The sequence below is a fragment of the Typopeltis vanoorti genome, chromosome 13 (genome assembly GCF_054136105.1).
Source record: "Typopeltis vanoorti isolate ZY-2024b chromosome 13, IOZ_Tvanoo_1.0, whole genome shotgun sequence".
Lineage (NCBI taxonomy): Eukaryota > Metazoa > Arthropoda > Arachnida > Uropygi > Thelyphonidae > Typopeltis > Typopeltis vanoorti.
The window spans coordinates 66333844-66361501 of record NC_143561.1 but is presented as its reverse complement, the minus strand read 5'-3'; the positions used below and the strand labels follow the sequence as shown (position 1 = coordinate 66361501).

Below are 27658 nucleotides of genomic sequence, written 5' to 3'. Positions count from 1 at the left end.
TTGAATATGAAGAAAGGTTAGAAGATGCAATTTACAGAGTCTAGTGCATAGGTTCCCAAAGTGGGTGGTACCGCACCCCCCAGTGGGCGCTGAAACCTTCTAGGGGGGACTATAGTGGGATCAGAAGCATTTGTGGGCAGTCTAGGGGTCGGTGGCTCTTTATAGAAGAAATTAATAATATATATTTAAAAATTAATTATTTTCGTGATTTTGTGATTAGATAATCATTTAAAATTTAAATATTGCACTTTAATTCATCTTATGCCGTCTTACATGATCAATTTTTTTATCAATTTTCTATTTCAATTATTTAATCATTTGAAAATTTACCATGTTAGATAGAAATAGATGTCAATTTTCTATGTCAGTGACAAAAAATAGAGCATGTATATATGTGTGTAATAGGTTATGTTTACAGTAGCAAATATATTCGTTATATTTCATTTCAAAATATATATAAAATATATAAAACCACTTTTCTAATTGATTTGTACAAAAATAAACCCAATTTTATATAATTTAATATTACAAGTAAAAATAATAATGGCAAGAAAGAAATAAAATCGTGAATTTTAGTTAGCCTAGTTAGTACTAACTTATATAGCCTAACTAGAGGGAAAAAACAAAGCAAATATTATTCGAAACTTATTATACTGTTTTCTGTGGTTATGTTTTGTAGGTTTGTTTATATCTTATGTAATTATTTTATTTATTAATTATTATTTATAATTATTCGGACAATGTCGTGGTCAGACGAACAAAATGCGCTTGTGTGCAAAATAAAAAATTGAACGTGCCATACAGGATATTTTAACTTCTATTTTTTATATACTTGAAAAATTTACTCATTTTTTGTTATTGTAAAAATGGGGGGCGTTATAAAATTTATGTCTTGCAAAGTGGGTGGTGGCCCGAAAAAGTTTGGCAACCTATGGTCTAATGAATAGGAGGAAGAGGGGTAATATGATAGAGAGATACAAATTTTCAAAAGTAAGGCATTGCTATAGGATTAATGTTGAAGAGGTTTTTCATAAAATGGGGGAAGAGATCAGGGAAGAACAAGATGTCATCCCTGGAACCTGTATAAGGGGGGGGTGAGCAAGGGAGTGATAAGCTGGTTTTTTACATGAAGAATTGTGAATGATTGGAATGTATTGCCTGAGAGTGTGGTGTCTGCAGAGAATTCGAATTTGTTTAAGGCAAGATTATGATGAGCTGTGAGTATAGCAAAGGGACCTCCTACATGAGTCTTTAACTCCATGGGATCTTAGGATAACAATAATAATAATAATAATAAAATATTGACATAGGGCTCTGAATATGGTACTAAATGCTAAGGAAATTCAAAAATTAAGAACAACACAATTTACTTTTGAAAGAAGTATACTTAGTAATCGCAAGACTGGATCACAAAAGGGATATGCAGATAAGAAATCAAACCAGTCTCTGGCATCATAAAAATAATGAAACATCTGAAGTGGCAATGGACTGTGCATATTGCTTGAAGACAAAATAAAGAATGGATAAAAGAAATACTAGATTGGATTCCCAGGGAGGAAAAACAACCATGATGCTGACCAACTCACAGCAGATTGATGACATCATCAGATTTGCAGGAGTGACACAGGAAGAAAAGCCATTGACAGACAGTTTTGGAGTCATCTTGGAAAGGCCTTCATCCAGCAATGGATTTTCAATGGCTGAAGATCATGATTGTGATAATTATGACGATATACATGCATACACATACACATTAGAAAATTTATTAGTCGCTATGCATGGCTAAATTGCACTTTTTACTGTGATTCAATGCTAAAATGTAGATGCTTTACTAAATGAATATATATATTCTGACAATTTTAGAATATTACTGTAGAAAATATTTAATTTAAGTAATTTACTCAATTTTTAAAATTGTAAATTTTAACATTTTAAAAATTTAGAATCTATCTGTGTTGAACTGGTGACATTCTGATTAGTTTCTGCTACTTTTATCAACATCTAGAAGTTTCAAAAATTTTGCCATCTTCACATCTACAAGAGCACTCAGCAATCATACAGCACTTGCAGTTATCACATTTGCAGCCAGATGAACTTATGTGTGCAGAATGTAACTTGCAGTTTGAACAGTAATTAGCAAGTGAGCAGCACTTGCACTTGTTGCCTATGCACCTAGGACAGCATTTGGCTGCTGAGCGGAACTTCTTCTTGGACATGACAATCATACAGTACCTACATTTTTTTTGTATACATCTACAAGAACAGTATTTAGTAGTCAAAGAGCACTTGCAGTTCTTGCATGTGAGGCCATAGCAGCATTTGCAGTTTCTACATTTACAGCTGGATAAGAATTTATTAGCATGGCAACAACTGCAGTTTTCACATTTGCAGCTGACTGAACAACACTTGCAGTTTTCATGTTTGCAAGAGGGTGAATATTCATAGTTGTTACATCTGCAGGTGGATGAACTTATGGCAGCATCACAACACTTGCAATTTTCACATCTACAGGTGGACAAATGTTTGGAGTGTTCACATTTACCAGAAGGGGAGCAATTGCAGTCTTCACACTTATATTCACTACACTTGCACTTGCAGGTGGACAAACAATTGGCATCATTATGGCAGGTAAATTTAGATTTGGTTACAATACAACACATGCAGTCTTTACAGTTAGTGCTGGATAAGCAATTGGAAGTACTACAATGCTTACATTCCTCAGATTTGCAGGTGGATGAACCTTTGCAATTTTTGCATTTTCTGATGCTTAGTGAGCATTTCGAAGCATCACAGCATCTGGAATCTTCAGATTTAGAAGCAGATGAGCATTTGGTAGCATCATCACATTTAGAAGTAAGTGAGCACTTGTGGTCTTCACTGCACTTGGAGTCTTCACATTCAGAAGTAGATGTGAAGTCTTCATATTGGAAGGTAGGTGAGCACTTGCAATCTTTACATTTACAATTGGATGAACATATGGAACCATCACAGCATTTGCAATCTTCACAATTGTTGCTTGATGAACTTACAGTATAGTAAGTGCAGTTCTCACAGTTACAATTCTTTTCACAAGCAGATGCTATAAAGAAAACAAATAATGTCCCAAAATAATGTTTAAAATATTCAAACTTTTTTATTTAACTATATTTGATTATTTATTATGACCTATAACATTTTCACCAAAACCTAATCTCATTATTTATTATATATAATTTTTACGTATGCTGCCCACTCATATATACATGGAGCACCTAGCAGTACCCAATTTGGATAAATGCAAGAATGATGGGATGTAAATGGTTGGCAATGAGCTAGCAAGTTATTGTACCTCTGTACCGAGCCTTGATAAGACCTCATCTCGACTACTGTGCTCATATTTGGTCGCCTCGGTTCCTTCTTGATGGGGAGGAGGTGGAGAGGATCCAGAGGCGAGTGACTAAGATGATAGCAGGTCTATGAAATGAACCATATGAGAACAGGTTGAAGATTTGTGGGTTGCAGAAACTGGTTGATAGGCGGAAGAGGGGAAATATGATTGAGACATTCAAATTGCTAAAGTGTTTCTATAGGATTAATTCAGAGGATATTTTTGAGATCAGGACTGGTGGTGGGAGAACTAGGGGACACCTATGGAAGCTGGGCAAGAGTGTGGTTAGCAGGGGTGTTAGAGCTTTGTTCTTTACTTTTAGAATGGTAAATGAGTGGAATAAGCTGCAGAGTCTGTTGTGGGTGCTATGAAGGTGAACGAGTTCAAGCCAAGGTATGATAGATACTGTGAAAATGTCGTATAGTTGTGTGGACATGATGTTTAGGGCCTCCCTCAATGAGTCTAAGGACTCCCTGGAGTCGCCCATAGTAATAATAATAATAATAATGATAGAGCTAAAAGTTTCATTCATATCAATCTTTCTCCAAAGTGAAATAAAAAAACAAATTCCTCATATTTAACGCATAATGGCTCTATCTCTGATATATTGGTCTGATCTTTCTCCCCTCTCGAAACTTGGGGCCTCCTCACCTGAGACCCCCCAGAAAGCATATGTGGTATCTCCTTTAAAACATACTGTTCTGAAACAGTGTTTGTTACCTTGTGAAAAATTGAGAAAAAAAGAGCAAACTTATGGGAAAAAAAATAAAAAATTGGTGAGCAGCATGTGGCCTGCAAAGTTGAGACCAATAATTTTTGAAGACATATGGTTCAATTTTCAAGGAGGAAATGTGGATGTTGAATTCATAATAACTTAAATACATGTACAAACTTCTGTATACAAGACATTCTTAATCTAAATATTTTTTCACAGATGCTGTTATCATTATTAAACACACATCCGTGGAGTTAAAGGTGCATCATGTGAAGTGAATTCTATAATTCCAAATTTCATGTTTATATTCATTCACAGTCTTCACATTCTCTGGTAATGCATCCTAATCATCCATTACTCTATATGAAAACAAGCCTACTTCTGACACATCTAGTCACCACACCCCTTAACTCTTTCAAAAATTCCCCTAATATCTAGTAAGCTCTAATATAACTTATGTTTCAGTCACGTCATCCCTTATTTTCCTATTTACTAAGCTTTACAATTTACATACTCAAGAGCCCTGAAATTATCTTAGTTATGTGTGGCTGAATTTTCTAAGATTTCCATATCGTCACATTTAGAGGAACGATTCCGAATCCATACAAACTAACAAAGGAGTGGTCCAATGAAAGCTTTCTACATGAGAATATCTACTTATCACCATAGCAGTAATACTCTGGGTTATCTTCACTGCCTTGTAGTGTGTGTCCTCAAAACTTCATTTAGTTACACTAAACTGTCATCCCTCATTGCTATTCATATGCTACTCACACAGCCACATTTCTGATAACTCTTCTCAGCCTTATATCTTCAGAAAACTGAATATCCCTTCCTAAAAAGATTTAGAATATGAGCAGTGGAACAAGCATGAAGTCCTGCAGTGCCCTACTTGTCACTGTTTTCCTTTTTAACTCTGCTTCTCTATACAATTCCTGGTAATAGCAAAGACTTGTTGCAGATTCAAAAATCAGATTCCACTTCTGCAGCTGTCCTCAGAAATCAACCAAATTTAAATAAATATAAATGCAAGAAACTTCCCAAAATCTGGGAAACATTAATCCTCCGAGATTCCAATTTACTACGTAGGCAGTCCATTCATGGTTATCAGGGCCGGCGGATGCAGGCGTCGCCACGAAGGGGTCGCCGCCGGGGCACGGTTAATAAGTTCATTTTTAGGAAACAAAATTTTTATCATAAAAACAAAAAATTCTTAGAATGATCAATATTAAAATAAATAAGACTGGATACACCAAATAAAATTTTAAAAAAATTGTATATTGCCGCCTCTTTGATCAGCCGGCTGTTTACAATTTTGCAGCGAGACAAAACTTGCCTGCAGAATGTTGTATCTACTGAAGTCTATCTAAATTGAATCGGTGAACGGTTTTTATGCGCATTAACGAATTTTCGTACAAAACATTTGTTGCTAGTTAACTAGTCATATGGTAAATCTCAGTAGGCTACTGACAGCTGCGCAGTGAGGACTAATATTTCGTTTCTCTGTGTCGTGTTGTGTAATAATTTCTTGTGGGTATAAAATAGAAATGGAATCAAAAATTAAAAAAAAGTTATCAGGTGCACAAAATTGTAAGAGTCATGCTGCGAAAGAAGCAGTTATTAAGAAACAAACTGGGGATCTTAATAAATTTGTTAAAATATTAAAATATTCTGATGCAGATTGTAACAACTCGATACATCAGAAATCAGAGTTGAAGAACCGTGCATATCATCCAGTTTGCATGAAAATACTATTGCAGCTATTGAACAAGATAACAAGATGCATGATTTAAGTGAAAAACAGTTAGGAGAAGATTTAGTTGTAGTTGACCACGAAACTAACACATTGTTAGCCTCTGTAAATTTAGAAGATCCAGGTGAATGGGAAAATATTGATGAAAAATTACGAGTTGTTTTAATTGAAATGGGGCTGTTCAAAAGAAAAATATAATATATCCCAGAGATACATATGGTCGTAAATTTGGCGACACGTATTATAATAGAAAAATGGAAAACGGGGAGCTCGTGCCAAGAACATGGCTCATTTTCTCCAAAACTTTAAATTCTGTTTTTTGCTTTTGTTGCAAACTTTTTGCAACAAAAGGTTAACGATTGGAGAAATGTAAGTACAACTTTGCATAGACATGAGACCAGTTTAACTGACATGAAAAATTTCTTAAAATGGAAAAAACTTGATAAAAATTTAATAATCAAAACTACTATTGATTGCCAGACTTAAAGCATGTATGAAATGGAAAAGAAAGATTGGACGAGTGTTTTAGAATGCTTGATTGAAATTATAAAATTCCTTGGTAGCCAAACTTTAGTTTTCACGGATCATCTGATAAATTATATGAAACAAATAACGGCAATTTTTTAAAATTAGTTGAACTGTTTGTGAAGTTTGATCCTGTTATGGAAAAATCATGTTGAAAGGGCCCTACATCGAAACAATAGAGTACACTATTTGAGCAAAGACGGACAAAATTAAATATTGGAAACTTTAAGTAACGCAATCAGGGATACAATTTTATTATCAATTCGAAAATCTAAATATTATTCCATAATTTTAGACTGCACACCTGATGCAAGTAAACAGAACAAATGACCATTATTCTTCGCTTTGTTTCCTGTGACAATGGAATTGTCAAGATCAGGAAAAACTTTTTTAGGTTTTGTAGATATATCAGATTACACAGGACGTGGTTTATGTGCAACAATAATGGAACAACTGGAAAAATGGAACATTCCCATTGAAGACATGTGAGGTCAAGGGTATGACAATGCGGCAAATATGAAAGGGAAAAAAATATGGGTTCCAAAATTTCCTTTTGAACAAAAATCCTTTTTACGTGCCATGTGCTGCTCATACTCTAAATTTAATCATTACCGATGCAGCCAAAGTGAATGCAGATACAATTAGTTTCTTTGCAATTATTCAAGAAATATACAATTTCTTTTCATTCTCTTACAAACATTGGGCAATCCTTTTAAAGTTTGTAAAAAGTTTAACATTGAAACAGCCATCAAAAACACGATGGGAAAGTAAAATTAATGCAATCTGCCCTCTACGATATCAGTTAGGAGAAATTTACAATGCACTTTTTGAAATTTTAAATAATGAAAATTTTAATAAAAAAACTCAGCATGCAGCACAAACATTATGTGCTAAAATAAAGGACTACAAATTTATTTGCTCTCTTATAACTTGGCATGATTTACTTAACAGAATAAACAAAACGGCAAACAAACTGAGTGAAGAGGTGGATGGAGAACAAGAATTTAAAACTGGTACGGAAGTTCGACAACGAAAGAAGTGTCTTCTTTCATCGTCGAACTTCCGTATTGACAACACGTCAAATTGTTGTGTTGACAATTTGACTATGAGCATTATGACGAAACTCCACAATCACCAGAAGATAAATTTAGAGTGAATGTGTTTTATACACTTCTAGACGTTGCAATTATGTTCGTTAATAGAACATTTTGAACAACTAAAAACATATTATGATCATTTCAATTTCTTATATAGATTACTACAAATTAATAACGAAGATTTACGAAAAAATTGTGACAATTTAGAGATTCTCTTGAAGGACCGCGACAATAAAGATGTAAATGCAATAGAACTATATGACGAGTTATGTGCTTTCCGGGATATTTTTCGGAAGGATAATTTAAATATTCAAAACCCTTTCGATATTCTTAATTTTATTGTGTCCAATAATTTATCTTTCCCTAACTTTTCAATTGCTTTAAGAATACTATTAACCTTACCTGTTAGTGTAGCGAGCGGTGATCGTTCCTTTTCCAAGTTGAAATTGATTAAAACCTACTTAAGAAAAGTATGTCACAAAAAAGACTTGTTAGTTTGGCGTTAATAGCTATTGAAAATGATATATGTGCGGAATTAGATGTTCAGACAATTATTTCTAATTTTGTGAATATGAAATCAAAAATCCTGAAATTTTAATTTAAAAAAATTCAAGTATATTTATGTAATTTAATTTATTTTCTGTTATTCTGTAAAGATGTTATTTTTTGAATACTTATATTAAATGTTCTAATTATTTCTGAATTCTTTTCTTATTTTCCCATCTATCTTGAGTTTCTTTTATTTTCCTAAAAGATAGTTCCAATTATAAAAATTTTTTACAAGTTACTAAGAATTTACTAACTTGTAAAATGAAAGAATTTTTTAAACTTGAGTTTAAATAAATTTTAACTTTAATTAAAATTCGTTTTAATTTTGTTAGCAATTTGGGTTGGTTAGAAGGCTATAATCCCTGTATCATTATATTCAATGATTAAAGTGAAGTGGCTTTGTCAAAATTTGCTTTAACTTTTAAGAATTTTTTGAATATTTGGGTTTTTGACGATTATCCTGCCTAGTCAACAACCCCGGTTCGTTACATTTAGCGAATCAACGTGTGGATGTTCTGTCAAAATTTATTTAAGAAATTTCAAATAATTTAAATTTTTATTATCGTAAAAGAACCACACACGCCCGGATCGTTACAGGGACGCTTAGATAGAAATTGCATGCAGGCGCCAAAGATCCTAGCGCCGGTTCTGATGGTTATATCTTCCTCATGACATGCCACTAGCATTTTTCCATGCCATTTTGAACTTTGGAGGTCTTGGAATTTCTTTGTTGCAATGGTTAGTGCCTAGATTATATCTATCTAAATTACGGAAATTTTATTCTTTCCACTTCAGGAGTATGCCTTACTGCCTCTAACACTTCACATATTAAGGATGATTATCAACTTATCTCTGGATGGGTGCTTGATGGAAGGACACTGATTATGACTGCCTTGGCTGAACAAAGGACATGGGCTTTAATGTTGCACCACTGAGTTGATGGGACTCACTTCCTGGATTCGAATATATAGATTTAATTAGGGCAAGAATCAATGGTCTGCCAACTCAAGCTTGTACCACTTAGGGAAGACGTGATGACGAGAACTGCAGAATAGGTTGGCAGAGTATAGAAACTTTGGTGCATCTTGCACCACCACCAGCCTTCTACCAGGAAACGAATTACCCAAATTCATATTCATGTCTGTCCTCCTGCGATGATTCCTTGGACTTCTTGGAGATGTCACGTAATAATAATAATAATAAACTAGATCACCCGAAGGAAAACTCATGCTATAGTCATTGCTGGATTAACACTTTTTTTTTTAAATTTCTGTATTCATCCCATACACAAGAGGTTGAGGGATCTGATAAACACATCAGTGGCATGTATGTAGGTTGCAGATGAGGACTGAAGTTTATTGATGTTTTTTTGGAAGAAGCTGCTCCAGAGGACAGAGTTGAATGGATTAAAAGACGCAGAGTAGAAGTTGGTTTGGTGTGTTTACAGTTACAGAATAAACAGATGCTGGGCAGCTGCTACTGCTTTTGTATTAACAGGTACAACAGAAAGCAGCGGGATGATGGTTGCCAATTCACTGGAGCAGTGACCATGGAAGTACCTGTAGAACAGACAGAGTGCTGAAACACTGTGTGAAGCAGTGTTTCAGTTGAAGTGAATCTGTAAAGAAGGGATCATCTATAAGCCTAAATGCTTGCCTATGGATGGCATCAAGGATTTTAAGGGAAGTTTTAGGTGCACCACCCAAACATGTGAGCAGTATTCTAAACATGAGGAGATTTGGAATTTGTATATAGTTAAGAGTTGGCTGGATGTAAAATAGGCTTTGGAACAAAAGAAAATGCCAAGTTTCTTAAATGCTGAGGAGATTACTGATGTGATGTGTTTATGCCAGGAAAGACTAGAGGTAAACATTAGTCCAAACAAAAGAGATCTGGTCTTGTCTGGTGATTTGTGTATTACTGAGGATAAGGATAGGTGAGCCATGATCTCTTTTGCATGAGAAAAGGCAAGACTGTATTACGATGGCATTGAACATAATAAGTTTGTCCTCATCCCACTGAAGTATAGCATGTAGATCAATTTTTGACTCACTAGTTGTAGATGATCTTGTAGTCTGGCAAGTCAGAGTACTGCATGGTTTGTGAAATTAGTAGAATGAGTTGAGAGTATTGTCATCTACAAAGCTGTGTGAATAGGATTAGTGGTTAGTGCGAGCAAGTTATTTAAGTACAAGAGAAAGAGAGTAGGTGATAAGACAAAGCCTTGAGGCACTCCAGCATTGGTGATGAAGCTCAAAGAGGGGGGGGGGGCACATCTACCATGACTCACAGAGAATGATTAGAGAAAGAAAGCTGGCTACCCAATTATTGAGGGTGACAGGAAGGTCAAAGGATGGCAATTTGTTTAGCAGGCCTCGATGCCAGACACAGTCAAAAGCTATGGAAATGTGAAAGGTGACATAATTTTCTCCAAACCTTTTCATGGTACATGTCCAGTGATGAAAACTACAAGGTTAGCTGTGGATCTTGAATAGTGGAATCTGTACCACTCACTGATTAATTGGTGGGCCTCTAAGTAGTGGAGAAGTTGCTATTGATGACTTTTTCCATTATTTTGGAGAGGACAGAGGTGATGGTAATTGGCCGATAGTTTGATGGTAGACTTCTATCACCCTTTTTTGGAATAGGATGGATATGAGATTGCTTCCATGCATTGGGATAAGTACAAAACATGTATAATAAATTATATAATAAAATCTGGAGCAAAATGTTTGAGAACAATTAGAGAGATACCATCAGAACCAGAAGAATTTTTAGTATCCAAGTTATTTAGTAGTTTTTTGATAGTATCCAAGTTATTTAGTAGTTTTCAGACTCAAAAAACTATAGGAGGCATATGGTGCTTGGATTCCAGTATGGTAGGAGGTGATTTCCCTTGGTCATCTATGCAGGAGTTTGAGGAAAAGAGTGATGCCAGGAGGTCAGATTTGTTTTTTGGTAAAGTAACGTTATTATTATTACGGGCAACCCCAAGAAGTCCTTAGACTCATCAAGAGAGGCCCTAAACATCAAGTCAAGAACTATCCAACATTCGCATAGTATCTATCATACATTGCTTTGAACTCATTCACAGTCATCACACCCACAACAGACTCTGGCAACCTTGTCCACTTATTCGCTACTCTCCAAGAAAAAACCTAGCTCAAACACCCTCGGTAACTGTAGTCTTACTCAATTTTCATGGATGGCCCCGAGTTCTCCCATCACCAGACCTCTTCTGAAAAATTTCCTCCTAATTAATCTTGTAAAAACTCTTCAGTAATTTGTATGTCTCAATCATGTCACTCCTTTTCTGCCTATCAACCAGTTTCTGTAACCATATCTTCAACCTGTTTTCATAATGTTCATTCTATAGACCTTCTACCATCATGGTCACTCGGTTCTGGATCTTCTCCACCTCCTCAGAAACCTTGGCACCCAGATCTGAATGCAGTAGTCAAGATGGGGGTCTTATCAAGGCTCGATAAAGTGGAACAATAACCTACTTGTCTCTGCTCATCAAAGTATTCTTCAGTAACCAAGTGATCTGATGAGCTGCTTTAGCCACTTTTGCTATGTTCTCCCCCTAAACTTTAACTTCCTATCCACTAACACTCCCAAGTCTCTGGCTCTGTTAATTTTCTGGAGTACAGTTCCATTAATACAGCTGGTAATCTTTTCATCCCAAAATGCATAACCTTATACTTTGCCACATTAAACTGACATCTGTTCTCCTTTGCTCAATCTCCCAATCTATCCAAATCATCCTGAAAAATTTTGACATCATCTGTATTAACTATTGCTCTACCCAACTTGGCATCATCAGCAAACAACTGAACAGTTCCCCTCAGATCCTTTCCTATATTGTTAATGAACAAAAACAGTAGCAGTCCAAGAATAGAACCCTGTGGCTCACACTAGTCAAAGGCCTTCTTTTGGACTCTACTCCCAAATAAACTACTCTCTAATATCTCTCCATCAACCACCCTTCTATCCATCTCACCAACCCTATATCCATCCCCATGTGCTGCAGTTTACTGATTAGAATTCCATGTGGTATCCTGTCAAAGGCCTTTGCAAAGCCCAGCAGCATCACTGTAAACCCATTTCCTTTTATCCAACTCAGCTGTCACTGTATTATAAAACATGAGCAAGTTACTGAGGCATGATCCACCCTTCATAAAACCATGCTGCCCCCCCATACAGTATTCCATTTCCATCTATCCATTCCTATATTTTGATCTTGACCAACTTCTCCAATACTCAGACAAGAATACCTGATATGCAGATAGGTTGGTAATTTGCAACAGCAGTCTTGGTGCCTCATTTATGCAATGGAACTATTTTGCCTCCCCCCCCCCTTTAGGACTAACCTAGAGCTGAGACTTAGATTATACAATATGATCAAGGATAGTAATAATTCTTTAGAACCTACACGTAGTCCCATAACTGTATTCACATCAAGGTTCTGTAATATGTTATGCACCTTCATTTCATTTACTTGAGTTCCCGTATAAGTCTTTGGCTCTCTCTCATTCCTGCAATATCAATCGAAGATATACTCTTGCAAAGTAAGTGTTCACTTAGTAATTCTACTATTTCGACTGATTCGGTAACCTTGCTACTTGGCATTCATTAAAATCATTTTGACCATATACATCTTTCTTTTGCTTGCAACATATCGAAAGAACTGTTTGGAATTCTCATTAGCCTGCATTGCTAACTTCAGAAGGGTAACTAGTATTGCCATGCTAGTTACCCTTCTGGCCTGTGCCTTGTACTGTTAATGTGCCTGCGGGTCACCTTTCTCCTAAAATTCCCTCCACAATTGTTTCATTTTTTTGCTGCTCCAGCTTGATGATATTCATCCATTTAACTCCTACTGGGATTTACTCTCCTGACTCTAGGTATGCAGTCTGCGTTACCTTCTTTAAACACTCCTTTACCACTTCCCATGCACTATCAACATCCAGCCCTTGCAGTTTTACATGCCATGGCACTGATCCAAGCAATCTTCTAAGCTCGTCATACTTACCAGCCCTGTAATTCCACATATAGTCCATCTCTTAACTGAAAATTCCACATATTCAGCTGCCTCCCAGGTCAAGACCATGTGATCACTCTCATCAATTGAAGCAACGTGGTGATATTCATTACAGACAAATGCTCAGATGCGGTTACCAGATTGAACACTCTCGAATCCCTAGTATATTCCATCACATGCTGTCTCAGGTAATTATCCCTTAGTAACTGCATAAATTCTATTTCCTTCCTCCCATGTGTCCTCTCCTCCTTCCACTTTATGTTTCCATAGTTGAAATCACCCATAATAATTACCTGTCCTGCACTCATTGAGTTTATTTGCCAATGCATACTATTCCATCTTGTGGTTTATAGCAGCATCCAACTGTATATTTTGTTCTGCTGGTCTCAATCTCACACCAGATGGCCTCAAATGTGCTTTTTTCAATCGCCTGCAATTGAACATCTACTCTCTTTGGTTGCAATTCATCAACTATCATCAATAACACTCCTCCCTCAATTCTTTTCTCTCTATTCTCCTTGAACACACTACACCCTTCAAATTCTATCACACTAACTATATCATCTTCTGTTAGCCATGTCTCACTAATGCCAATAATCTTTGGCCAGAATGAGCCAACCAATGCAAAAAAATTCCTCCTGCTTGTTCCAAATGCTCCTGGCATTAGTGTACATAAAGTGCAAAAGCCCCTTAGGCCCAATGCTATCCTGACGCTTTATACTAACTATCCTATCCCATTCTGGTTTGTTACCAGTGGTACTAGTTTAGGCATATTATACACATTCTTACACTCAACTGTCTTACTGATGTTTGCATATCCACTCAACAGCCCCCCCCCTCCTAAAAGCTCAAGTTCCCTGATTCTGCACATCCACTTTCACCTCATTCAATAACACTTTTTCCAGTCTCCGAACACCAAATCCATTCAAATGCAAACCATCCTTCTTGTATAACATTCTTTTGCCTGTTAAACTCATTCCACACATCCACAAACTCCACACCACTCCTCCTGCATAACCTATGCATCAACTCATTCGCTATTGTGGCCCTCCTCAGCTGTACTCAGTAATACCATGGCAACAGACTCACTATTTTAACTCTCTCACTCTTTCAATTTGCTACTTCCAGTAATTCTTTCATGTTCTCTCTCTCATGCCATACTTTTCTCCTTTTAAATTATTCAGTTCCAGCCAATACAATCATTTCTTTCATCCTACTCTTTTGTGCTCTAATTAGGATGAGAAAGAGAGAGAGAGAGAGAGAAGTGGAAGTGTAGGAGAGCAGAAGTTGTATCCAATGGCTTTAGCATGCAACCAGACAGCATGGCCTCCATTTGGACAAGAGGCAAGTTTTCGAATGGCATTTATAAAATTGGATTTGGATCTGCTGAAGACTGATTTGCATATGTTGCATGCTTTGGGATAGGCAGAGTATGAAGCTGGAGTTCTTAATGTAAGCCACATGTGGTAAGCTGAATTTGTTTTATTATTCAATTTTATTGAATAATAAAAAAAAAAAAAGAGAGAGAATTTTTTTCTTTGGCTGCTTTGACACATTTTCGGTTGAACCAGGGCTTGGAAAGCAGATGTGGATTACGGGTTGAACGAAGGCCTTCATACAAGTGAAAATAATTTCTGTAACTCATTCACAGCAAGTGTTAGGGTCAGGTGGGAGGAAGCCATAGTCAGACCAAAGAAAGGAGAAGTAGAAATTCCAGAGGTCATCCCAATTGGCTCCTTTGTACTGCCAGAGGATGAGAGGTCGAGAGTGGTTGGAGGAGGGAAATTCTGTAAGATAGGAGATTTGTACAAGATTGTGGTCTGATTAAGTTGCCAAGAGGAGAGGTTACCTCTGCAGTGTATTGGGAGGGAGAACTGATCAAAAAGAGATCCAGAGTATTTGGAGAGAGAGAGTGAAGAGGGTTATCAAGGATTCAAGTGGGTAGATGTAAAATTTGTGTGAGGTCATTACTTATAGCAAAGACTTCTGCTTCTCATCCTGCTTGATCACTGTGTTGAAGTAGGGGAGCCAGTTAGAATTGTGGACATTGAGGCTTGCAAGGAAGATGACCTCATTATTTTGTGGCCAAGTTTTATGAAAAGGAATGTGAAGAGATCTGAGTAGTTATTATTATCTGGAGACCAGTACATACAACAAATGAAAGTGACTAAATGGAGCAAGGAAACCTAGAGCCAGAGAAGGTCAAAAGCAGGAGATTCTAAATTGTCCATTCTCTGGCTGTCAGATTTCACAAAGACATAGGTGCCACCCTTCTGGTGAAAAGAATCATGAAGTGTGTAGTTTGGGCACTGGAGATGGACAGTAGTAGTTGATGTAACTGCAATCTGGGTTTCTGTCAGGAATAAGATGTCTGGTCTGGAAGACTGCAGGTGATGGTGGATGTCACTTATCATCATCATCATACATATCAAGGATTTAGGCCTAGCATGGCCTGTTCTGGCCTTAGAAGTCATCGTTGAATCGTTTAAGAGGACGTCCTGGTTTTCGTTTTCCTAATGGCTTGTATTTTAAGGCTTGTTTTGGAAATCTTTCTGTTTTCATTCTTTGAACGTGTTCCATCCATTTATGTTTATATTTTTTAATTTTTGCTATTACTGGTTCTTGGTTTAATTCTTTCATAATTTCTTCATTTCTTTTGTGATCAAATAGGATATACTTTGTAGTTTTTCTCATAAACTTCATTTCTGCTGTTGTTAATCTTTGTTTGTCTTTTTGTTTTATTGTCCAGATTTCGCTTCCATACATTAAGACTGGTAGGGCTAATGTATTGTATACTTTTAGTCTGGTTTGTTTTTGAAATGTCACTTATATTTATGTTAATTCCATGCATGATAGTAAAGTGGATATGAAAGTGAGTTTTTAAGTGAAGAGATTCTGGCATGGTTTGTATGTTGTAACTGGTTGCGATATGACATTTTTGATGGGATTAGTTTATAAAGGAGATTCACTTATGTCACAGTGTCATTGTTTGTGAGAGTCTTCATAGGTTTGATAAGACAGAAAGATATAGAGCAGGGGTCGGGGAACTTTTTTACCTATTACCCCAAAATATATTTATTTACGCCGACGTTACCCCCTTGATTTGAAAGGGAGAAAATCATAGATTATTTAAATTCAAAAGGTTTATTGAATCTATTTATATGGAGAATACAATTATAAATATAAAAAGTATAAAATAAATGCAATAAAATAAATTAATATCCTCATTATGAAACAAAATGATTTCTTTGAAAACTTTTTCACTTCAGGTTTTGGAGAAATGATGTTGTTTCATTTTTGATACAATAACATCAAAATTGGGGCATTTTGATGTCAGAGCAATTTGGATACTGTCTCCGGGATCCAAATGATTTCTCTGCTTTGTTTTCATTTCATTAGAGTGGAAAATCTTTGTTCGCAAAGGTAGGTTGTTGCAAAAGGCAGCAACTTTTTGACTGCCTTCTCATGTGCAATTTTGAAAGCCTTTGCAGCTATTGACATCCAAAAATATGACAGATCTGCTTTGTTTTCAAATTCAATATGTGTTTCACTATTGGATCAAAGTTCAAGAAGTGCCTCTGCCAACCCTTGAGGCTCTTCTGGTACATCAGCAATTTCACATTTAAAGTGATCTACAACCCAACTGACAGTATAGTAAAAGGCAGCAACTTTTTGACTGCCTTCTCATGTGCAATTTTGAAAGCCTTTGCAGCTATTGACATCCAAAAATATGACAGATCTGCTTTGTTTTCAAATTCAATATGTGTTTCACTATTGGATCAAAGTTCAAGAAGTGCCTCTGCCAACCCTTGAGGCTCTTCTGGTACATCAGCAATTTCACATTTAAAGTGATCTACAACCCAACTGACAGTATGTGAATCAAGATTATTATTATTATTATTATTATTATTAAACAAGACCTCATGGAGTCAAAGACTCATCTAGGAGGTCCTTTTATCTTACACACACATCTCATCATACTGTGTTTTAAACACATTCAAACTACTTGCAGACACCACGCTCTCAGGCAAGGCATTCCAATCACTCACAACTCTGCATGAAAAAAACCTGCCTCTCACTCCCTTACTCACACCCTCCTTATACAGTTTCCAGGGATGACCTCTGGTTCTCCCCTGATCTCCCACTATTCTCTGTAGAACTTCTCCACCATTGATCCTATAACAACCCCTTACCAACTTGTAGGTCTCTATCATATCTCCCCTCTTCCTTCTCTCCACGAGACTCTGCAAATTACATCTTTTCAATCTTTCCTCATACTCAACATTCCAGAGGTCAGAAACTAGAAAGATCTGGAAAGTAATCAGAGAACCGCTCTTTGAGTTTGGTAAGATGCCTTATAACTGTATCCTTGATGTCATCAAAAGTAATATTTTGATGACACAATCTTCCAAAAACAAAGCTAACTTTGAAAAGGCAACTATCTTGTTTAGTTCTGCTTTCTGTCTCCAATATAAAAGCTTTGATCCAAACGCTGAAATCTTTTCTCTGGCTGAAATTATATTGATGTTTTTTCCTTGCAATTCTTTGTTTAATGCATTCACATACTCAAAAATATCAGCAAAATATCCGAGATGTGCAACCCACGAGGAGTTTGTAAACTTATCTGCGAGAACATGCTTTTGATCAACCATAAAAATTTCAAGTTCAGTTTTGAAAGCCCACACTTGGTTCAGGACATTTCCATGTGAGAGCCACCTCACTTCTGTATGATAAAGTAGGTCTGTATATTCAGCCTCACCATCTTTACATAATTCACGAAATAGTCGCGTGTTTAGTGCATTTCCTTTGACAACTTTGATAACATCATGCATGATGGCTTCCAGTGCAGGTTCCAAATGTTTCACAAGCAGTGGAGATGGATCATACAGTAATTAACTTCAATTTTTGATTATTCTCTCTCGCCAAAGCTGAAAAAACCACTTACATGACCCAACATAGCTGGAGCTCCATCAACAGACACAGCAATGCAGTTTTCCCACTTTAAATTAACGTTATTAAAGTATTCATTAACTTTATTGAAGACATCAATCCCACGAGATCGCAACTCGAGAGGAGAACAAAACAATAATTCCTCTTCAATTGCATGTAAACCTTTGTAGCGAACATACACCATCAGCTGCGAATTACTACTCACATATGTAGTCTCATCAAGCTGAATAGCAAAGCATTTACTCTCTTTTATTGAAGAAATAACTTATTCCCTCACATTTTCTGCTAAAATAGAAATTATTTCTTTCACAACTTTTGCAGACAAGGGCACTGAATTTAGTTTCATGGCTTCTTTCTGACCACACATAATCTCTGCCATTTTCAAGGCTGCTGGTTTAACCAATTCTTCACCAATAGTATATGACAAATAATATCTGTTTAGCCACTTGACAACGCCTTAGCAACCAAATTGTTTGGAGTTCAACATGGCATGACGTCTCCTAAACACGTATATTACATTGGCCAGATGCAGTGTTGCTAGAAGAAAAATTTCTGTTGTAACAAGGAACGCACTTTTTATATAATTTTATTTATGTCTATTGAGTCCTCATTACCCCCAAGAATTTCATTTTTACCCCACTTGGGGTAATTTATCCTGGTTCGCCGACCCCTGGTATAGAGGGTATGTGTGCGGTGAGAGACTATAGTCTTTTGGACAGGACATCCATACAGAGAAAAGTCAGTCTCAGTGCCATGACATGGCCTCAACCCCCAACATACGACTACTTGGACTCCCTCTCCAGGTGCAACATGGCAGGGTATGTGGCAGCAGGATTGTGCACCAGTTGATCATAAAGCCTCCAGACTTGTTACTGACAGGTTTGGGCTCATGCAGTAATGGCCAGTCTGCAGCACTGATATACCCTTGAAATGGAAACGTTATGGGTCTCTAAGTATGTTTGACATGACCTGTTTGACTTGAAAGTATCGCTCACACTACATGGATAAGAGAAAGGGTTGGGAACAGAAACTGGAATCCTTGCTTTGGAGACCAAACGTCATTTGCTACCTCAGGCTTCCAATAAGCCTGGTGGTGGTATTTTACCAGGTGATGAAGACCTCTACCACCTAATATCTAGTCGGTATTTCCTCCAACTAGAAAAGTATCCCCTATCCCTTTATAGAGGGAATATTTGCTATTTCTCCAGAGCCCCATTTCTGGAACGGGGCACACCGTGGGAAGGAAGTGTTCACTTGAACAGTTCATTAGGATTCTAGTTGAACTCTATGGTGGAAAAAAAAAAAAAAAATCAAACTACACAGGAATCTTATGCCGAGTAATCACTATTATGAACTGATACCCATAATAAGAAATTAGCCACCCACCTATCTATCATTATGCTTTCCTTCATTCTCTCTCTCTCTCATTTTTTTATATTTTTACAGCTGATGTTTCCTTTCTTTTTATTCTGCGGATGGTAGAAGGGTGTGTGCGAAGTGTGACCTGAACGAGGAATTGATCAATGCGTATATGAAATTGATGACAGAAAGTGCTAGTACCGATTGTGTCGCGAGTGCACGTTTGAAAGAGAAGGATGGTGAGGCAGACAGGTGAAAAAATGTTACAAAATCAGGAAAAAACAAAAAGAGCGATTTGACAACCGTAACGGATGTTAAAAGGGATGAAAGTGAGGCGGAAAGAAACGAAATTGAGAGAATGAATGAAAGTAAAAATTGCATGATGCAGAAATCGCAAGTAAAAAAAATCGAAAGAATGAATGATAGCAAAAAAAGAATGAATGATGGCGAAAGTTGGATGCATTTTGGAACGAAAGTACTGAACCAAAGAAAGTTGAATGACAGTAAAAGTGAGAAGAATGATAGTGAAAGTTGGACATATGTTGGACCGAAAGTACGGAAACAAAGAAGGATGAATGAGAGGGAAAGTGAGAAGAGGGGGTCGAGAATTAGAAAGTTAGAAAGATTTAATGATAGAGAGAATGTGTCGCGAGGTTCGGAAGGTGAATTGGATTGGATGAAGCAAGAAATGAAATGGATGCGGAATGAAATTAAGAGAATTCAGGTCAAAACTATTAAAATAAATCATAATGGCATGAAAGGGTTAACGAAAGATGAGTGAGTGGCGTTGTATGGCGACTCCATTATTAAAGGTGTGCTATAGGATAAAATGCACAAGGTATGTTTTCCAGGCGGTAAAATGAGTAAAGTGATTGAAGCATTGAATATGAGGCGGGAACGAGCAAAAGAGTTAATTGTATTAATTGGTACAAATGATTTGAGAGAGAACAAAGAGCATGTCAAAATGAATGTCAGGAGACTGCTTGGAAAGATAAAAGAGAATAATGTGACAGGAAGGGTAGTCTGTGTGTTGCCTAGGTATGATTGTGGTGAAATGAGGCGGAGAGCAAGGATTATGAATGCTATTCTGGCTGGAATGTGTGAGAAGATGGGAGTACAGTTTGTTAATGTGTGGAATGAGTTTGAGGGACGAAGTGAGCTGTATGGGGGCGATGGAGTGCATTTGAGTGGTTATGGTGTAAGTCGTTTGGAGAGACTGCTGCTGGAAAGTAGAGAAGTGAATAGAGAGAATGAATCGGATCGAGAGGGGAGTGATGAGGAAGAGCAGGAGAGTAAGACAGGAGAGATTGAAGAAGTGGAAATGAATGGGGAAGTGAGTGGTATGAGTAAAGAAAATGAGAGAATGGGTGTGCAAGAGGAGCAGGGAAATGGGGAGGCACAGGTTGGACAGGGATACACAGCATGAGAAAGGCGGATGCTCCAAGAGGAGGTGAGAGCATGTGTAGGCAGGAAAGTAATGGGATGATTAGGGATCAAGAGGAAACAAATGGAATTGCAAAGGGTTCTAAAATGAAGAAGCAGAAAGGGAAATGGCCCCAGTCCAGCATGGAGAGATCACATCGAGTGAGTTACTCTCCTGCTCTTCCACATCACTCCCCTCTCAATCTGATTCATTCTCTCTATTCACTTCTCTGAATGATATAATCACGTAATCACAAGAAAGATATTTATTTAACCAAATATTTCGGTCTGGAAATAGCAGACCATCGTCGGTGGTATTACAAGAACAGTTTAAAAAATATACAAGCTAGAATACTAACAATAGATCGTTGAAATTAGAACATGCCGCGTGATGTTATATCACTAAGTATGAAACGAAATATTTTGAAGTAGAAACATGATTGAATTTGCTATTAAAAAAAAAAAAAAAAAAAAAAAAAAAAAAAATTAATGAGTAATCTTGATTAGGCTTTCCCAGATTTTTGATATAGATATGCAGTCATTACGATTCAGGTTGGGATGATGGAGCAAGGCCTCCACGCTTTCCTTGAACAAACGTTCGAACCTGTAACGGGATCTATGTAAGAGGCGTGTCTTGGACCAAAGGATGCTGTGGTCAGTTTCAATCCCGTGTTGAGCCAAACCAGACTTTTCAGGTTTATTGTGAAGAATGGATGATTGATGTTCTTGGATTCTTTTTTCAAGAGAACGTCCAGTCTGTCCAAAGTAAGAGAGATCACAGTTGCAAGGAATTTGATAAACTCCAGGAAGAGATAAAGTTGAGCGTTTGTCTTTAGGAGAAGGAAAATGAGAAGACAATTTGTTAATAGGAGAATACGTAGCTGTTAAATCATATTTCTTCAAAATTCTTGCGATAGGTTCTGAAATACCGGAGATATAAGGAATAGGTACTCGACGTATTGAATCTTTGTTGTTTTGTGGAGGATTATAAGATGTAAGAAGACGTTGAATACTTTTTTCAGAAAAGCCATTGAGTTTCATGTGTTGCTGGATAGTAGAAAGTTCTTTCTGTAGGTAATCAAAAGTAGAACAATTAGTTTTGGCTCTTTTGATGAGACATTTTATAATTCCTGTTTTATGACATGGATGATGGGCTGATTCTTTCAGAATATAACGACCTGTGAATGTTGGTTTCCTGTATACTGTAGTTGTAAGAATATTTGAAGATGATCGGATGAGGAGAACGTCTAAAAAAGATAACTGGTTGTTTTCTTCTAATTCCATAGTAAACTTTATGCGATGATGTAAGGAATTAATACTGTTTAAAAAGGAAGATAAAGTGTTTTTACTGTGAGGCCAAATAGCAAATATGTCATCTATATATCTTACCCAAAAAGATGGTAGAGGGAAACTAGATGTGAAGAGGACTTTTTCTAAATGTTCTAAATAAAAGTTGGCTAAAGCTGGAGAAAGAGGACTTCCCATGGCTGTTCCTTCTACTTGGCTATAAAATTTGTTTTGACATATGAAATAACCAGAATGTATAACGAAATCGAATAGTTTTATAATATCTTGAGGAAAGATGTCAGCAAGTAGTTTTAAAGTTTCCTTAAGAGGTACATTGGTGTATAAAGATTCTATATCAAAACTAACCATAAGATCTGTAGGTTGTAATGAGACATCTTTTAATTTTTCTAAGAAATCTGAGGAGTTTTTTAAAAAAGAACTCGAGTTGCCAATGTAAGATTTCAGTAATTTAGCTAGATATTTGGCTATACGGTAAGTAGGAGAATCAATGCAATCTACTATTGGACGAAGAGGATAGTCAATCTTATGGATTTTTGGAAGGCCATAAAATCTAGGAGGTCTTGCAAAATGAGTTTTAAGTCTTTCAATTGTGTCTTTATCCAAACTGATGACTTCATCAAGGAGAGAATTTAATTTCTTTAGTTGTCTGTTGGTTGGATTATAATCAATTTCTTGATATGTGGAGCGATCTCGAAGCAAAAGAGAAAGTTTTCTTCTGTAATTTACTGAGTCCATAACTACTGTTGCTTTTCCCTTGTCAGCTTTACTGATAATGAGGTGATTATTTTTTCTCAAGGACTGTAAAGATTTCATTTCAGAAGGAGATATGTTAGAAGGAGGAAGTTTAGCCTTAAGTAGAGAAGAAGCGACTTCTAGGCGAAGAGCATTAGCTTTATCGCTGGTTAGATGATTAAGATTCCTTTCAATGTTAACTAGGAAATCTAGATATGGTATTTTATTTGGAACAATAGAAAAATCATGTCCTTTTGAAAGGATGAGGGTTTCGCTTTTAGTCAAAGGACGTCCGGATATATTTACAATCCAATTATCTGGAGTTATGAATGGCTTGGATTGTTTAGACGAAAGAGCCTCATATTTACGGTTAAGATGTTGACTTAGTTTATTATAAGCACGTTGAGTAGAACGTTTAGCTACATTTAGAACTATGTGAGAAAGATGTGGATCCAAATTTGTGGATATATAGGTGCGTAAATCAGAAGTCTGATGACTGTGAATAGCAAGATCACGTTTAGCAGCTTTAAGTTGATTACGGATTAGAGATAAACTTGTGTTCCGGTAAATATTATGAGCTCCAGGAGATTTTATTGTTTCTTTAATCTTAGCGAAATTGGGAATAATCTTGTTGTCGCGGCACTTTTTTAAGAAATTAATCTTTGCTCGTAACCTACCTTGTATAACTGAAAGTTTTCCTAATTTACCAGTTATTTTGGTAGCATTTTCCCCGTGAAGGATAAGAATTTGTTGTTTTAAGGATACTTGCGACATAAGACTGAATGATATAATCACGTAATCACAAGAAAGATATTTATTTAACCAAATATTTCGGTCTGGAAATAGCAGACCATCGTCGGTGGTATTACAAGAACAGTTTAAAAAATATACAAGCTAGAATACTAACAATAGATCGTTGAAATTAGAACATGCCGCATGATGTTATATCACTAAGTATGAAACGAAATATTTTGAAGTAGAAACATGATTGAATTTGCTATTAAAAAAAAAAAAAAAAAAAAAAAAAAATTTTTAAGAGAAGTGGAAGTAACCAATTTCATGAGGTCTACAAAGACCAGGCAAGGAGGGTGACTTGGTTGGTGAGAGTAGCTAAAGAGAGATATGAACAGCAGTTAGCTAATGAAGCCAAAAAGAATCCTAGGGAGTTCTTTCGATATGTTGCCAGCAAAAGAAAGAATGATTATGGAAGGATGACATTGATTGGAGAAAATGGTATAAAGACAGCTATTGCAGAATGTGTGGTGGAGATACTTAATGAGCAGTTCATAAAGATCTTTCAATCTTGTGAATATGACTTCACGGAGAGATTGAGAGCAGTTGATGATTGGGAGGAAAGACTGACTGTAAGTAAGCAAGAGGTGTTTGGAGAGTTGAGTAAACTAGATGTAAATAAGGCTGTGGGACTGGATAATATATCACCACATTCTAAAGGAATGTGCAAGGAAGTTGACACCTGCCTTGAAATATTTTTTAATACGAGTCTTGCACTTGGTCAAGTTCTTAAGGAGTAGAAGGAGGGCAAGATTGTGCCACTCCATAAAGGAGGTGATCGAACTCAAGCATCAAACTATAGGCCTATCTGTGTGTGTCAGGTGTTGTGGTTAAGTTGTTGGAGACGCTTGTGAGAACCAGGATCCAGAGTTGGGTTGACAGCGATGGTATTATCTTTGATGGATAGCATGGATTTACTAAAGGGAGGTCATGTTTTAGTAATCTACTTACTTATTACAATAAAGTGACTGCTTCCTTGGACAGAGGAGAAGGATACACAGTAATATACTTGGATTTCGCAAAAGCTTTTGATAGAGTACCTCATGATAAGTTGACGGTCAAACTAGAGTGGATGGGGTTGGATATTAGATTAGTGCATTGGATTGGAGACTGGCTATCTGATAGGTATCAACAAGATGTGTATGGGGGAGCAATATCCAGGAAAAGGAAAGTCACTAATGGAGTGCTTCAGGGATCTGTTTTGGGGCCATTACTATTTAACTTGTATATTAATGATATTGGCAAATATTTGGATGGAGATATTCAGTTGTTTGCAGATGATGCAAAGTTGGGACGAACCATAAAGAGTAGTGAAGATGTTGTGGCCTTGCAAGAAGACTTGAATAAATTGAGTGATTGGGCATAGGAATGGGGATGTGAGTTCAATGTTGCAAAATGTAAGATTTTAAAATTTGGAAAACAAAAATGGGATGCAGAATTTATGCTTGGTGAGGATATATTGTCGGAGGTGGAGGAAATAAGATATCTTGGGGTGACAGTGGATAAGTATCTGAAATTTAGGGGACACATCGCCAAAGTTGTGAAGACAACACAAAGGCTTCTGGGAATGATGCGGAGGACACTGACGTGTAGAAGTAGGGAGATTCTTGTTCTGTTGTATAAGGCTTTGATTAGGCCACACATGGACAATTGTGCCCAGATTTGGTCACCAGGTTTTCAGAAGGATGAAGAGATTTTTGAAAGGGTCCAAAGGCAACTGACTAAGATAGTTTCTGACATTTGGAATGTTGAGTATGAGGAAAGATTGAGAAGATGTAATTTGCAGAGTCTTATGGACAGGAGGAAGATGGGGAGATATGATAGAGACCTACAATTTGGTAAGGGGTTGTTATAAGATCAATGGTGGAGAAGTTCTACAGAGAATAGTGGGAGATCAGGGGAGAACCAGAGGTCATCCCTGGAAACTATATAAAGAGGGTGTGAGTAGGGGGAGTGAGAGGCAGGTTTTTTTCATGCAGAGTTGTGAATGATTGGAATCCCTTGCCTGAGTGTGTGGTGTCTGCAAGGAGTTTGAGTGTGTTTAAGACACGGTATGATGAGATGTGTGTGTGTGTGATAAAAGGACCTCCCAGATGACTCTTTGACTCCATGAGGTCTTGGGATAATAATAATAATAATATTATGGAAAATTATGGAGCCAACTACTGTGTTAGAGCAAAACTTTAGTTTAACATAAACCAAAATGAACAATCGCGTTTCGACCCTCATATCAAGGTCATCATCTGGAGCATACACATATATACGGAGAAACAAGCTGCACTACACAATCTACATGGTTTGCTAAACTTACTGACCAACCGTTACAACAATTATTAACCTGACCCTCTGGTGAAAGAAAAAAAAAAAAAACCCTGGAGTATATTGCATCTACTGCATCTGTAACTTACCTTATATTGGTGAAACTGGACGTACAATCCCTATATGTAAAAAATAACACAAAAGACACATTAAATATAGCAATTTTGGTGAAGCAGGCCTCTCATATAAATCTCAATCAATTGGTATGGAATAATTTCTAATAAAAGCTGAAAATTGCTTAAAGTCCTAAAGTATGCTTGATATTAAGTAGGCTGAATATGTGCCATCCAAATTCTTGGAATTTTTATGCCACCATTATTGTTTAGATTAAGGTGGTTAATGAGAATTTCACAAGCTTCTTTAAATTTTCTTTCATACCAGGTTTTTGTATGATGTAAAGAGCAGAAACTTTTCCAATCAATTTGGTGTAGGGTGTTGTGAGCATGATTTGAGAGGCCTGCTTCACCAAAATTGCTATATTTAATGTGTCTTTTGTGTTATTTTTTACATATAGGGATTGTACATCCAGTTTCACCAATATAAGGTAAGTTACAGATTAGAGGAGTTGAATGTTTTTTAATTTTATAGGTGGTTTAAAAGTGGCATTAAGATTATAATGGTGTAGGATTCTATGGATTTTTTCTGATAGTCCTTTAATGTATGGAATGGCTATGGTTTTACTGTAATCTATATTCTTTTTTGATGAAGTTTTATGAAGAACTTTATTAATAGTATTTTTGTTATAACCATTATTTATAAATGTGTTGCTAATAATCTTAAATTCTTGTTTAAGAGCCTTGTTCATTAGAGCAAATTGTTATAGCTCTGTTTTTAAGGGTGTTAATGACTCCAAATTTTTGCAATGGGTGGTGATATGAGTTAGCATGTATATGTATATTAGCCAGTATGTGTCAGTTTGCAGTAAAGCATGAAGGATAGACTGCCTGAGAGAAGACGTGTGATCAGTGTATCCAGAAATGGGAGTGAGTTCTGATTTTCAATTTCGATAGTAAATTGTATGCGTTTATGTTGTTTGTTCAGGTGGCTAAGGAATGTGTTTAATGTTTGTCGACTGTGTGGCCAGATAACGAAAACATCGTCAACGTATCTAAGCCACACTGTAGGTTTTAGAGTAAAGAATCAAGAGCACTTTGCTCAAAAGCTTCCATATAAAAGTTAGCAGGTGGGGATAGTGGTGAACCCATGGCCATACCTTCTTTATTTTTATAGGTAAAATTTATTTTGCAACGCGAAGTAACCGTAGTACGTGGACAAAGAGGGCCGTAATGTTGGGCAGAAATTTGGTCTGCAGGAGAAGAATTGCAGAGTGTTATGTTTTAATTTTGTTTATAAAGTGTTGTGTATTCTTTATATAGGAGGGGAAATGACCTACAAACTCCTTGAGTGCTGCCGCTAATTCTTTGGCTAGGTAATAATTATGACTGTCTATTACTTCACCTATCGGCCGAAGCGGAACGTTTTGTTTGTGTACTTTAGGCACATCATATATTCTGGGAGAATGGGGGTAATGGGGTATAAGTTTTTATATATATATACATGCTAACTCATATCACCACCCATCACAAAAATTTGGAGTCATTAACACCCTTAAAAACAGAACTATAACAATTTGCTCTAATGAACAAGCTCTTAAACAAGAATTTAAGATTATTAGCAACACATTTATAAATAATGACTATAAAAAAAATACTATTAATAAAGTTCT

General features: G+C 36.5%; 1 protein-coding gene across 1 annotated transcript in view; it reads right to left on the bottom strand.

Moving 5' to 3' along the window:
- Positions 1–1545: 1545 nt before the first annotated feature.
- The window catches only part of LOC150100239 (uncharacterized), a 50281-nt gene continuing 24168 nt past the window's right edge, over positions 1546–27658 (bottom strand). Inside the window, exons 3-4 of the mRNA XM_090402618.1 lie at positions 7860–7914; positions 1546–3079 (exon numbers count right to left, since the gene is read on the bottom strand). Coding sequence (XP_090258744.1) covers positions 1995–3079; positions 7860–7914 — 1140 coding nt within the window. The 3' untranslated portion in view covers positions 1546–1994. The remainder of the gene's footprint in view (positions 3080–7859; positions 7915–27658) is intronic.